We start from the raw sequence: 15,285 nt of genomic DNA, 5'->3' as shown, positions 1-15,285 counted from the left end.
AAAGACTTTTATTAGGAATATGCTACAAAATACTAACCAATAAAGACTAAATGATAACCTATATAAAGGAAAGAGACACTAATGTTTGTTCCAGGAATGTTTCGGAACATTTACATAATTCTGTTTTTTTTTTAATTAACATCTAGGATAATTTTAAGTTTTAATTAGTACATCTGGTCAATATTTTAATTATGTTAAATTATGCTAAATGAGCCTGGAAAATTAAGAAACAAGACTAAATGCATTCAACATGTACCCAATTTTTTGTCTTTCAGAACACAAGAACAATGTTTGTGGTGCCCCAAGGTCCAAAAAGATTTTTAAAAAGAGAATTTTTAAAATTCTTTTTTCAACACTTCACTGTTGTTTGCTGCTATTTAAAAAATATATATACAAAGAAAACAATTAAATACATTTACTGTATAAATATATTGTGTTCAGTGTATGAGAGGGAAGTTAGGGTAATTTTCTGATGGGCCATATCGAACATTCTTTTGGGCCAACTTTGCATTATAAATAGTCACACGCAGAAGTTTTAAACACCCCCTGTCAAATGAAACCCCCAGTTTTGTTGATTTTCTAATTGAAAATAAATTACCTCTTCATCTAGAGAACAAACTTCTGCATTACTTTTTGTTAAATGTGACCCTTATTAGTCCCACAACGGGGAAATTTCACCTCCCCATTTAACCCATCCGTGAAGTGAAACACCACATACACACTAGTGAGTGCACACACACACACACACACACACACACACACACACACACACACACTAGGGGGCAGTGAGCACACTTGCCAAGAGCAGTGGGCAGCCCAATCCGCAGCGCCTGGGGAGCAGTTGGGGGTTAGGTGCCTTGCGCAAGGAGCCCTCAGTCATATACTGTCAGGTCTGGGGATTGAACCGGCAACCTTCTGGTCACAGGGCCGGTTTTCTAACCTCCAGCCCACGACTGCCCCTAGTAGGATGTGTTAACTTATTTTCACTTTGACCAGGGACACCCAAATACTGGACCATACATTTTCAAGCTCTTTATCGAGAAAATCGGACATCCTCCACTCTATGGACCTATTGTCACACACTGCAGCCAGAGACGCGTTGTCCTTTCGGTGGCTGGACACATATTAAAGACAGGAGGGCACATTTAACACAGCACATTCAACAAAAACTGGTGAAACAGGTATAAATGGCAACATTTAATTTGTGACTAACATCCCATTTCTAAAGACTTATATGACAAATGTACAGGAATTCCTTTGATTCTTTTGTATGTTATTGCTTTACAGTAAAATGCATTGGTTGGATATGTCCATTATAGCAAGACAATACATTCAAATAAGTTATACAGATGTTATCAGTTATGGTTCATAGTACCTAACTTTACATTAAATATATATATACACATATACCTCTTTATCCGTGTTTATTATAGACATAAATCCCACATCAGATTGAACTCACAGTGCATAGGGTCGCTTTCGCTCGCAATGTACTAAAGATGCTTCCACCGTGTTTCATAGTCATATTAAATCTGTTTTATGTGCGTTTAATTTGTACACATTTTCATACAATCTGTAAGATACAATTACAACATATACACCACCTGAAATTCTACCTTTTGATACGTGATTATTAAGAAATATGCAGTTAAGATCCAGTGAGATTGAGTACATTGGCATGTATGTGTCTTGGATGAAACGTAGTACAAGACCACAACAATGCTGTTCCTCTCAGATGGGGGGGGGGGGGGGGGGGGCAAAGTGGGCGTGACCACAGCACAGACACCACCCATAAACACCAAGTATGTACATGTAAGCTTTTCTTACAACAAAAAGTGGAAAGAAAAAAAAAAAAAAGATAGCTGAGAATTCAGCTTTAACAACGTCAGTAAAGTTTTGAAAATGGCACTAAAGAAGAGTTTTTCTCTCCATGAAATCAGGTCCAGTATCTGATGCCATTCAAACATAAAACAGACTCTGTGGAGTTGAGCGTTGAGGCAAGAGGAACCAAGAGTCTGGGCAAAGGGAGAGATTACAACATATTACAATGGTGTGCAGGACCTATGGCCAGGTCATCCAATGTGTGATCAACTTCCTCCCAGTCACAGTAGCAGCTTCAATAAAGTCTCACAGCCTGTGGAGTTTCTTCCCCCACAGAGGAGCAGGAGGTGGTACGCACAGACCCCAGTCTTCTCAAACGCACAGTTAAGAAAGGTGGAAAATAATGCCCTGGGGAAGACGGTCAGCTAGTGTCCCCATTCAGGGCATTCTGTCCAGTCTCTCACTGCTGGGGTGGGGGATATTTCACAGAGCAAGGTTTATTGGTCGGCCCAAATTCAAGCCTGTCCGGTTACCTTTTTATTTAGACAGTTAGCCCGAATTCAAGCCTGTCCAAGTTAGCCAGATCCCAGTTATCCCAAATTCAAAGCCTATCCAGCAAGATTCTTCAATTGGCTCAATTCAAGCCAGTCTAGTCCAAATTGAAATCGGTCAGTTAGCTAGATCTCTCAGTTAGCTACACAGCCCAAATTCAAAACAGTCCGGTCCAAACTGAGGTCAGACATCCCACATTCAGGCTTATCCAATAAGATTCTCAGTTAGCTAAATCTCTCAGTTAGCCAGAGAGCCCACATTCAAGCCGGTTAGCTAGACAGCCCAGATTTAAGCCGGTCTGGTTAATTTGCCTGTTAGCTAGATCTCTTAGCTAGCCAGACAGAACTGGCCTGAATGTGGTCCATTAGTTTCTAAGTTAGCCAGATAGCCCAAATTAAAGTCTGTCCTGTTAGTGTTTCAGTTGGACCAAATCCAAGCCTTTCTAGCAAGATTCTTCTATTAGCCAGATCTCTCAGTTTACCAGATGGCCCAAGTCCAAGCCTATCCAGCTAGATCCTGTCAGATAGCCTATATTTAAACCTGCCCAATAGGAAGTCCTCACATTGGGCTTAAGAAATCCAGCTAACTGAGAAAATGCTTTGTAAAAGACCCTCTCCCCACCCAAAACTAGTATTGCGAATTCCTAACAACTTTGAGTTACTCGGACCATCCACCTAGCAGAAGAGGTTCATGTTTGTCCTTCAGCGAAATGAGATGAGGACCCAAGAGTGATGCTCATATTGAAATTGCATATAGTAGCATCAACTCTCAGCTTTTCTGACACAAAAGCATACACATTTTTTCAATGATGGCATTTCTTCTTTCAAGCCAGCGAGTCCCTGTTCGTTTTCGCACCGTCTCAACTGCAGTTTTTGCTCATAGCTGCCAGGTTGTGATTGGACCATGGGCTCAGCAAACGTCCCATCATGCACTGTGGACAAAACACTCTCGAGGGCTTGTGCTCACAAAGCAGTCAAGGTGATACATGGAGATCCTCTAAATCTTACCCACATACACACACATACCTAACAGAAGGAAGCACTGGTTCTTGTTCAGTGATGGAGGACTGCTTGCTTGCTTTGTTTTAAAGTGCATGTATCTACATGTTAAATTGTCAAAAGAACACCATCAATGCCACTGATGGGTGTTATAAACCCATAATATTCCCTGATACAGAACGGCTGTGATCGCGACCCTCCATCTGCTGATGGATAAAGTGAGGGTCAAACCCTCTCTCCAATTCCTGCACAAAAAAATAAATACGTCTCCTCACACCACGTAAAGGCCATGTGTTTTCACACAGGCTTCACCAGAAATCCCAGAAATTCTTCATACTGCAAACAGAAACATTGCTTGTGCTGTGCACAGAGATGACCCATTTCTCACTGTCCCATTTCCAAACTGAGAATACATTTACACAGCGGTCCGCTTCAAACGGCCAGAGGACATCCCTTAAAAAAGAGCAATTTCACCTAGAGGCATGACACAAAGGACAACCTGAAAGTGCAACAGCCAAACATGTTTTCACTCTATTTGCAAACCTTTGAACAACAAAACAAACAATGTTTACATAATGTAGTGCCACAAAAATAGGAAAGCATGCACATCTGGCGTGGTCTCCTACAAAGAGAGACAAAAAGAGAGAAAAATGTTTACAAATAAATTAATAAATATAGTGACAAACGAAAAAAGAAGCAAAAATGTACAAAAAGGTAGGTATCTCTTCAAATTCAGGCAGGATGACCAGTGGGATATTGTCCATATTTGGCAGATGAGCGTTCTACTCTGGGACATGGATGTTCTTTATTCTTTTTTGGATGGAAAAGAAGAGCTGCCAACAAGAAGATCCTCTTCATGGATCAGAAAGTGCAGGTTGCAGATGTAGGTTGTCGATTAGGGGTTCGTGTGGTAGTTTTAGGGGTGGATTTAAACCGTAGAAATGAGTAGGTACCTGTTTTTAAATTACAACAGAAAAATTGGTGACTTCCAGGAGATCATCGAAGCCTTGCGCTGTGGAGATTCCAAACAGAGGGAACTTGGTGAAGACTATATTGAATCCAATGGAGTTGTAGGTCATCTGCTGTTGGTTACTGCAAGACAAGGGCAGCTCCGTTTGCCCCAGCTGAAGGAAAGTCAACTTTGAGGTAATGGTGGTTTTTAACACTACAGTGGAAGAATAGCGGTCTTGATTATTCTTGGAATTGTTCAATGTGCTAATGTTGCCAACAGTGACTGAACAGCCAAAAATCAGCAGTATGTTAACAGAGTAATGCTAAATGGTAGCTATGAGTTTTCATCCAATTGCTATTGGCCAAGTTAGCACGTTTGATTGCACTGCTCAGAAGGTAAGTTCAGAAGGGATGAGGGTATGTGGTGGTGATGTATTCTGGATCTACGTTTGGATGTTATTAACACCTGGAGATGCCTTATGCATGGAGGTCTGAGAGCTTCTAATGGTCCTCCTGACACATGGGAAGGTTGACGAAGGTGAAGACATTGTACTCGATCATGATGGAGAAGCAGAGGAAGACAGCGTACAGGATCAGCACGTACACCCCCAGTTTGAAGTCCAGCTTCCACTTATTGATGTGGATGCCCAGGATCTGCACAAACAGAGATATTTAGTATGCTAAGAATATTATCTCTTCAAGCTTAAGAGGTGTATGTTGTGATTTAACTAAAGGAACTTTGAGTCAGGGACATGGATGGGTACTCGAGTACTTTGGCAACTGTTCAAGGTGCCAGTATGTGAATGAATTTGAATGAAATTATGTTTCATCACAGAAAGATGGAGAAAATATATAGACTAACAATTCAATTCTGTATTTGCATGTATACAGAGCTGTCATTGCTGTGGGAAACAAAACCTTGTTTCTCCATTTTTGTTGTTTTTAATACACACACACACACTTCAAAATGTGTTTACACTAACATTTACACTAACTTAAGGATGTTTTTTCTTTTTCTGTAAATTCAGATATGAGGTTTGAAGTCTGGCGCCTCAAATGCATTAAGGACATGATTTGAGGAGCTAACCTCTCTAGCAGATGTTACCAAGGCCCAGAAACGGTGAAAATACATTTCTCTAATACATTTTAGCACAACAAACAAACTAACTTGTACTAAACTATAGGACCTTCATACATCTCTCAATGGCTGATAAACTCTCTCCTAAATCGTGGCATAAAATTGTCCAGCGCTGCTTCTCCATATTTCACATATAAAAGTAAAAAAGTGACAAAGCAGCCATTTTTATGCACTAAAGATCTGGAACACCGTACCGATGAAGATTCATTGCTCCTATAATCAAATGAAGCATTTTTTACATTGACATCCACGTTTCACAAAAATATCCCTTTTATATTAGTTTCATTTTAATTTAATGATGGTACTTAAATTCTCTTTTCTGTTTTAAATTCTTATTGTTCTCTTTTTGTCAATGCTTTGATTTTATTTTCTACTCATTTGATTAGACTACCACTTGTTACTGTTTCCTGTTCAGCTTAGTTTAGTTTTTAGTTCCCACTTTAAAGCACTTAATGCTGCCTTATAAATGTATGAAAGGTGCTATATAAAAAAAAAGTTTACTATTACTAATATTATTATTGTCCACTGAGGAGACCACCTGTAAGAAGATGGGGCATCCAGTGTTTAGCTGTAGTTTTAGCTCATCTGAGGCACACACACACATATGTGTATATATATATATATATATATATATATATATATATATATATATATATATATATATATATATATACACATACATATACATATATACACGCACTCACACGCACTCACACGCACTCACACGCACTCACACGCACTCACACGCACTCACACGCACTCACACGCACTCACACGCACTCACACGCACTCACACGCACTCACACTCTTCAGTTCTGGGTTAGGAAAGCAGGATTTCTCACTGAGAAAATTTCATTCAAAAGCAAAGCCTGTCTAATAAGAAAGGATATAAAGGACATTAATGTTGTAGAAATTCCGTTTCTGCCAGCTATTCAGTACCAGTAGTTATCTAGTGCAAAAATGCTGTCTTGAAATTTGGCGAACTTGACAAAAGCAGAGGGACATGAGGTTGGTTGTCACAGTGCAATTATCTGGTATACCTGCCGGAGGTGTGTAGAAATACGGATACTGAAATGTTAAGCTTTAGCATTAGAGCTCATATACTTCCATTCATTTTAATGAGGTCAAGTTTTCTGCTGGTCATAAACTGAAGGTTTAGATTCTGGTGTTAATGCGAGGCGTGTGAACGCACCTTGAAGCAGACTCATTAAAAATGTATTATTAAATAATATAAAATAATAAATCTAATGAATCAATAAATCAGACTTCAGTTTCTGCTCATCTGAATGTTCTTTAAATGTTCTTGCTCTTTAATGAGAAAAACTTAAACCATTAACAAAACATTCAACTTGTGAATAATTGTGACAACCAAACCCTCCAGCATTCAAAACCTCATCGCACTAATGGAACAAGTACACAACAGCTGCTCTGCTCATTCTGTGCATGACATGCAAAGCCAGGGTGAAACGTATAGAATATTCTCCATTTGAGACCCAAGTTGACCCAAGATTAAATATTACTTTTCCCTTATGATTCTGAATTTTGAACAGCTCGTCACAAAACCAATTTTCAACATTTGAGAAAACATTTTTACTATAAAACTATTTCTAAGAGGTTTAACTTAAGAAATTGCATAAAACAGATTCATGTTCACTTTTGTTCACAAAAATATGTATTTTATTTTAAAAATTCATTTGCCAGAGATTTTGGTTACTGGTGTTATCAGGACTTCAATATTAAATTTTAACACCATATTTTCAGTATTCAGTATTTCACAGTAGAGTCCACACTTGCTCACTACATTTCATTATTAAAAATTTTGTTTATCAAGCAGCACATAATTTCTATAGGTCATTGGTGTTGTGCGCTTTAATGGCTGGGTAATAAAAATAAAAAAAAACAATGTAAATTATTCTAAATATTGTTATATAATTTTTATCACAGATTTTAAATAGTTTCCCAAGGTCACCTGGCAGTCAACGAGTCTGCCAGTTTACAAAATCCTCAGTTTTAATCAGAACGTCACTGGGGTCACAGTAACTGATGTTACACCATATTCATTTAACACCAGTGACTATAAAATGTGTTTGGAATTAAGCTCGTTTTTGCATAAATGATAATAGATGTTAATGGACATATAAAAATGATTTTTCTTTGGGTTAAAATGTATCCATCTGAATTCCCACTTTAAATGGAGAATGATCCTTATGACAACCAGCCTCTGAAGAAAACTGCAAGCTCTTTAGAACTGGGGAAACAGAAGATTTTCAGCTCAATCAGTAAATCAAGCTGCCGAGGTGCATTAGCTATTTGAGTAGCGCACTCACAGTGAGAGCCACAGAGCCCAGCAGCAGCACCACAGAGTACACCAGCCCTCGGCTGTTTATCATCACCTGAGTGGAGAGAAGAAGACATTATTAACACCCAAGAGCACTTAATCCGCTCTGCATTAAAGCCCCAATTAGGAGAAGCCAGAAAAGCATCTGATCAGCTCTGAGGTTATTAATAGACAGTGCTATTCTTTATCTATGCATTATTATACACATTTTATATTGTGTGCATAGTAGCCAGAACGGTCCTTGTTTGTGAAAACATAGCTAACACGGATAATGACAGATTCTGATCGAGATATCAGACCAAATAGCATAACATACACTCTGAGAAAGAAAGAGAGAAAGAAAGAGAGAAAGAGAGAAAGAAAGAAAGAAAGAGAGAAAGAAAGAAAGAAAGAAAGAGAGAAAGAAAGAGAGAAAGAAAGAAAGAGAGAAAGAAAGAAAGAGAGAAAGAAAGAAAGAAAGAAAGAAAGAAAAAAAAAAAGAAAAATAGAGAAAGAAATAGAGAAAGAAAGAAAGAAAGAGAGAAAGAAATAGAGAAAGAAAGAAAGAAAGAGAGAAAGAGAGAAAGAAAGAAAGAGAGAAAGAAAGAGAGAAAGAAAGAGAGAAAGAAAGAAAGAGAGAAAGAAAGAAAGAGAGAAAGAAAGAAAGAAAGAAAGAAAGAAAGAAAGAAAGAAAGAAAAAGAAAGAAAGAAAGAAAGAGAAAGAAATAAAGAAAGAAAGAAAGAAAGAAAGAAAGAGAGAAAGAAAGAAAGAAAGAAAGAAAGAAAGAGAGAAAGAAAGAAAGAAAGAAAGAGAGAAAGAAAGAGAGAAAGAAAGAAAGAGAGAAAGAAAGAGAGAGAAAGAAAGAGAGAGAAAGAAAGAGAGAGAAAGAAAGAGAGAGAAAGAAAGAAAGAAAGAAAGAAAGAAAGAAAGAAAGAAAGAAAGAAAGAAAGAAAGAAAGAAAGAAAGAGAGAGAAAGAAAGAAAGAAAGAAAGAAAGAAAGAAAGAAAGAAAGAAAGAAAGAAAGAAAGAGAGAGAAAGAAAGAAAGAAAGAAAGAAAGAGAGAGAAAGAAAGAAAGAAAGAAAGAGAAAGAAAGAGAGAGAAAGAAAGAGAGAGAAAGAAAGAAAGAGAAAGAAAGAGAGAGAAAGAAAGAAAGAAAGAAAGAAAGAAAGAGAAAGAGAGAGAAAGAAAGAAAGAGAAAGAAAGAAAGAAAGAAAGAAAGAAAGAAAGAAAGAGAGAGAAAGAAAGAAAGAGAAAGAAAGAAAGAAAGAAAGAAAGAAAGAAAGAAAGAAAGAAAGAAAGAGAGAGAAAGAAAGAAAGAAAGAAAGAGAGAGAAAGAAAGAAAGAAAGAAAGAAAGAAAGAAAGAAAGAAAGAAAGAAAGAAAACTGTCTCTGAGGCAGTTCCCCTCTTGTACATTTGAGGGTATCACTCCAGTGACATCTCGGTACCTTCAATGAGGGGACAAATGTACTATAATGCACTGAATTGTATTTTCTAAGTTGTGTCGACTCCACACTCAATTTTATTGTTCTCTTTTAAAAACATTAGGTTATGAAAAGGTACAAATATGTACTTTTCCACTGAGAAATACTTATTTAAGGCACACAGTTGGACCTTAAAACTAATGTTGTACCTTTCAGGGCACATTTATATTATTTGTACCTTTTGATGAACAAAACAAAACAAAAAACAAAAACAAAAAAAAAAAAAAAAAAAACACCTGTACTGTACCTTCATTACTAACAGTGTAAACACACAATCATGAGTCTTTAAATTAGTAATGTGTTCTAAAGTTGCCCTTTAGTACTACTGGATTGGACACCCTTACCACTGATCCATAGTTGATGGCCATCGTCTGCAGAGCCCAGGGAACCCCCAGCCCCACCAAGATGTCGAACACATTACTGCCAATGGTGTTAGACACTGCCATGTCCCCGAGCCCTGGAGCACAGAGATGCATCATCAATAAAAGCACAAAGCACCAAAATAGTATCTCTTTCTAATTAGAAAAATTCAATTATTTTAGGGTCACTCTTTCCTAACACAGGCATTTACACACAGTTTGTATAATCCCCATATAAAAGCACTGACCAATAGAATTGGATATTCTGAAGTTCCCACACATGATGCTGCTTACTGGGATGAGCTGGAGTGTTCATGCTTAAATCAACCAACACCAGTACCTGACCTCACGGATGCTTTTGTGTCTGAATGCAATCAAATTCTCACAGCAATGTTCTAACATCTAGTGTAAACCCTTCCCAGAAGAGTAGAGGCTGTTACTGCAGCAAAGAGGGACAAACCCACTATTAATACCCTTCATTTCAGCAGAAATGCTGGAGAAGTGGATGTCTACAAACATAAACCAACATAAATGTGATTTTCAATTTGAACTGAGATTCAAGAGACAAACCTTGTCGGGCTACAATCAGGCTGGCAATGCAGTCAGGGACACTGGTTCCTGCTGCCAGGAACGTGATTCCCATTATAACATCCGGAATTCCAAGAGTGTATCCGATTATAGTCACCTAAACCAAGATGCAGAGTAGGAAGTCAACAAAACAAACAGCAGAGCTAATGAAGAGACAGACACGCATATTATTCGTCATTTTATTATTATAATTATTATTATCAGCATTATTATTATCATTATTATTACTATTATCGTCCTTGTTCAGAAATCATGCCAACATTGCCATCTGAATCAGAGCGACTCTTACCATCCACACCATGAAGTAGGAGAAGATGGCGATCCAGACGGTGGAAAGAAGGAAGGAGAACATGAAGTATTTCTCCCAGCGAGGCTTTGCGCAGTTGGGAATGGTGAAGAACAGCAGCAGCAGCAGCGGCCATGAGATCAGCCACTTAGTCTTGTTCATACACCCCCCTAAAACAACACCGACTACCAGATCAGCCATTCACCTCATTATTGCCTAGCTTTTTGGGTGAACTGGTGCTTTAACTGTGCACACTCATCAGTATCCATAGCAATAACAAAACAATGGCGTTGATCAAGATAAATTATTTCTCACTTTTATCTCATTGAAAATTGTGAGAAATACAAATTATTAACCTTCAATTCAAGCCACATTTTTTGAGCTGAATTTGCTGAAGTTCTTGCTGCGTGTGCAGTGCAGTATTGCAGCCTTTACAGTGTTATGTTGGTCATATTTCTCATTTTGAAAAAGTGAAACACAAAGTGACGTGAAGAGACAAACCTGTTGATACAGAATGTAAATTTGATGTCAATATAACTCATTATGTTACTACGTAACTAAGTGATCACAATCACTTTTATACAGTAAAGCAAAGATAACAGTAAATAATCTTTCAAAGATTCAATTTAGCCTTTAACTAAACGATATAAACACCTTTCTTCAACACTGAATCTACGCATTTCTAACGATTTATGGGCAAACTCAGAGGGACACTAACTTAATTTAAATAATTTAAATAATTGTAACTGCTTTATACCTGATGTTTCATATTACTACCAAAATCACCGCCACCTAACTATATTCTTGAGTACTTAAATCTGGTGTACATACTGTAAATTCTCTATATTGTCTTAAATTATTAGTAAAGTGTTTATTTTTACATAAATGGCTGCAACTGTAACAACTGCAATTTCCCCCTGGAATCAATAAAGGAATCTGAATCAGAATCAAAGAGTCGGGGGGGGGGGGGGGGGGGGGGGTTTGCCTGGACTTCTAAGAATTAGAATCATACAAACACGGTTGAAATGTTTGCTTGAAAGTAGCCAAACATGTCATATGGCTTTAGATAAACGGTCCAGTTATTCAGCTCTGAATGTGACAATCATCAACTAGTTCATTATCATGGAAGACATAAAAGCCAACGATCAGCAGCAAATTACAGTTATGTTGGTTATGTTGCTTCTGTGAGCAAAGAAAGATACATTTTTGCCAATTATGAGCTCAGAGTATTGTGTTCTGGCTGACTAGTAAAATGCCCACATGAAATTAAGCTTGAAGTTTGAAGACTTTTTAATGCTGAAGAGAAAAAAAAATTTGACATGCATGTTGGATGCAGCTAGGTGACTCATTCACAGACTCATTCACGGGGTCTGCTGTCTCTTACGTGGGATTCTGAATGGCGAGGTCAGTTCTCCATCCTCCTCCTCGCTGGGTTTATCCTCCGGCACGTTTCCGTTCTCAATGTCAGGCTTCCCGTCAATCACTGCTGTCTCCACTCCGTTAGCTCCCTGAACCAGCTTCTGACGCTGCACGCAACATCAGAGAGCAAGGCCTTTAAAATGTATGACAAACGCTACATGGAGCAAGACAGAAGACTGTTTCAGATCAGTGGCCCTCAGTTCGAGAGAACGTTTGGACATGGCAATACACACGGGACAAATAACCCAGGGTTAACCTCCACAGTTAATTTTATAGCATGTGATTCATATAATCTAACATATTAATACGGTTCATTTCACAAATTAATATATTATAGGGATAACCTGGGGCTTTTTTCGACAGTTTATTTTATGGTAAGCAAAAGCTGTTGGAATGGTTTGAGATTGATTTCATTGAGAAGTCATTAAGGTTTGGGTAGTAATCACGTAAAACCAATCCCCCCCCTAGACCCCTGTTCAGACGAGATTAGACTTCCATGGGGAGGTGGGTGACGCCAGTGTACCTCAAGACATCTAATGTTTATGAGAAGTTCGCACGGGATAAAATAATATCAGCATGATTGCCAGAGATGGGAGTGGCTTGACAAGAGTGCCTTTACCCCATAAAAGAGCAGAAAACATGTCAAAACATTTCATTTCGCCATTATTCTGTTTACCCTAAACATTTGTCTTGCTGTCTTTGGATCATTAGAATATAATTAGAATTCACAGTCAACTTTACTGCATAAAATCCATTTTCTCTTTCATTTTTACATGTCTTGAGTTATACATTTGAAGCAGGACAGTAAAATTACATGTCAGCTTAACTTTAGCTGCAGAGAACACTAATAAATAGAAAATCGCTGTTTTTTGGGGGAAAAAAAAATCTCCAAAGTGATAACTTTGCAGGAGAAGGAAAAAACCTACTTTTTTTGGGAGAGATTTTTACCCAATTTTCTCCCTAATTTAGTTCCCTATTCCACCTTCTAGTTAGGACTCCCCTAATCACAGGTTACTATCAGTGCTAGGAGGGTGAAGGCACCACAGGCTTCCTCCGAGACCTGAGAAACCAGCCACCGCATCTTTTCGAACTGCTACTCATGCAATGTCACAGGACAGCCGAACGCGCTCGGAGGAAAGCGCCAACTGCCAGATCTGTTACGTCAGTTAACCGCCAGATCTGTTACGTCAATTAACCGCCAGATCTGTTACGTCAATTAACCGCCAGATCTGTTACGTCAATTAACCGCCAGATCTGTTACGTCAATTAACCGCCAGATCTGTTACGTCAATTAACCGCCAGATCTGTTACGTCAATTAACCGCCAGATCTGTTACGTCAGAACGCCTGCGCTGACTAGTATCATGTTGAGTGATGGGAGGAGAAGGGGGGCCATCTACCCACCCAGAGAGAGCGAGGCCAATTACGCTCTCTTGGACTCCCGGCTACGGAAAACTGTAGCATCACCAGAGATCGAACTCATGATCCCCTGATGATGGGGACAGCGCTTAGATGGTTGCGCCACTCAGGAGCTTGCTTTACTTTTAATGTAAGTCAATGGAACTTTCTTCCAAGTCATTCTGGGCCATTTCTGTGGGTCCAATCATCATGAAATTTACACACAATGTTAAGAGCAACAGGCCTTTATTTATAAATGTCAAAAACTGGAAAACAACAACAATGTTTTGTTCCAACAGCAGTGATATGCTTCCTCAAGTGCCTCAATACCTTAGAAACTCCTTTTCCACACAATACAATAGTGTTTCTTACAGACATGGTGAATGAGCCATAGAGCCTTATTATCAACAGAAGGTAAGAGTGGCCAAAATATTTACTGACGCAGGAGCACTGACGGTTAAAATGACTGACATGGCGGATTCTAACAGGACTAAAATCACAGTAAAACACCTGTAATAATTACATTACCAGCCTCCTTGTGTAAAACTAATCCAGTCCAAATAATGCTTAATAGCATTTAAAAGTATTTTGTGATTCTGTGATTATAGTTTTTAATAAAGAATAATGCAAGTTTATCTTTTTTAACAGTGTCAAATTACGAGAGCATTTCACAAATAAAACATGTAGCAAATCTAGTTCTGTCCACATCCACGCATCTTGCACATTGTATGCAGTACCTCAGTTATAATGAGCCGGCTGGCCATACGCAGGCGGGTTTTTGGGCCGAAGTGGTTGGTGACCATCACACGAAGGCCAGCCTCAGGAAAGCGGTAATTTGGAGGGCTAGCGTTGATAATCTCATCCACCATGACCACAGAACCTCGGGTGAAGGCCTTACTGGGCTTGACTAGAGGTAAAGCATAAACCGTTATACACACACAACCACAGCAAAGCATCAAAGTTTGGGGCACAATCCATTTAGTTGAAATTTCCCAAGTCAAATTTCTTTATTTTACTGTTTATAAGCAACAAAAAGTGCAAAGTGTCTTGTTAGCATAAAGGAACTGTGTGTTAATGCTTTGTGTATATTTTACTTCATAGACTTCCGCTTCATGTTGATCAACGTGATCTGAAGAGCAGATTTCAAATAATGATAGGCAAGGCCATCTGATATGTGGTCTGTGGCAATGAATGAATGTCACATTTGTAAGCATGTATAAACACAAACAACGTTATAATGCATTCCTAAGGCATTATAAACAGGGTTATAAATCTTTATAAAAATGAATCAGTGAATTACACTTTTAAGCCATGTTTATTATACATTATGAATTGTTAATATAATGCATTATAAGTAGTGTTAATAATATGTTACACTGTCAGTGCCACAGAAGTCAGTCCCAGGTTGGAGAGCATAAAGTAAACACATACTTTTTTTTTTTTTTTTAAACGCCCTGAGATTGCTGGTGCTGTTAGGGCTGCATCTTTGGGGCTTCAATCCTGAATATTCACACGCTCCAAACAGGCTGTCCAGCCTAGTATTAATGCTACAGTGTGCTTTTCTTAACCAGCGCTGTCACTTTAAATGATACTTTACATCACAGCAAACCAAGTACCCATCAAGCCCCTCCCCTGAACCCCCTCTGACGCCACACTTAGTGTGAAGGTACTGTGGAGCGAAGGCCTGGAGAGGTAGAGGCGAGATAGCAGAGTGACATCATTGTAATATGTTCCCTCACTGGCTCTAACGTCAATCACTAGAACCCTTCACTCGGAAACACCACTACACTTAACTACAGTGATGCTACTTTCTGCTAGCATTCTATTGGATATGCAGTGTTAAGTTAGTGCCAAGCTAACAGTGGTGTACACTTACTTTCCCACATTGGGCAAAACACTGATGGCAGCACTAGTTTAAAATCTCTGAAGCCTGTAATGAGCTTTATTCTGTATGTTTTAGTGTTTCAGTAAATCC

General features: G+C 38.5%; 1 protein-coding gene across 1 annotated transcript in view; it reads right to left on the bottom strand.

Annotated features, from left to right (window-relative positions):
• Positions 1-1,176: 1,176 nt before the first annotated feature.
• slc24a4b (solute carrier family 24 member 4b) overlaps positions 1,177-15,285 on the bottom strand; it is a 74,886-nt gene continuing 60,777 nt past the window's right edge. Inside the window, exons 11-17 of the mRNA XM_037537980.1 lie at positions 14,048-14,217; positions 11,879-12,020; positions 10,498-10,664; positions 10,191-10,305; positions 9,606-9,718; positions 7,788-7,853; positions 1,177-4,976 (exon numbers count right to left, since the gene is read on the bottom strand). Coding sequence (XP_037393877.1) covers positions 4,824-4,976; positions 7,788-7,853; positions 9,606-9,718; positions 10,191-10,305; positions 10,498-10,664; positions 11,879-12,020; positions 14,048-14,217 — 926 coding nt within the window. The 3' untranslated portion in view covers positions 1,177-4,823. The remainder of the gene's footprint in view (positions 4,977-7,787; positions 7,854-9,605; positions 9,719-10,190; positions 10,306-10,497; positions 10,665-11,878; positions 12,021-14,047; positions 14,218-15,285) is intronic.

This window comes from Pygocentrus nattereri, chromosome 4 (genome assembly GCF_015220715.1).
Source record: "Pygocentrus nattereri isolate fPygNat1 chromosome 4, fPygNat1.pri, whole genome shotgun sequence".
NCBI classification, from domain to species: domain Eukaryota; kingdom Metazoa; phylum Chordata; class Actinopteri; order Characiformes; family Serrasalmidae; genus Pygocentrus; species Pygocentrus nattereri.
Note: the sequence above shows the minus strand (reverse complement) of the source record. Positions and strands in the feature narration are given on the sequence as shown.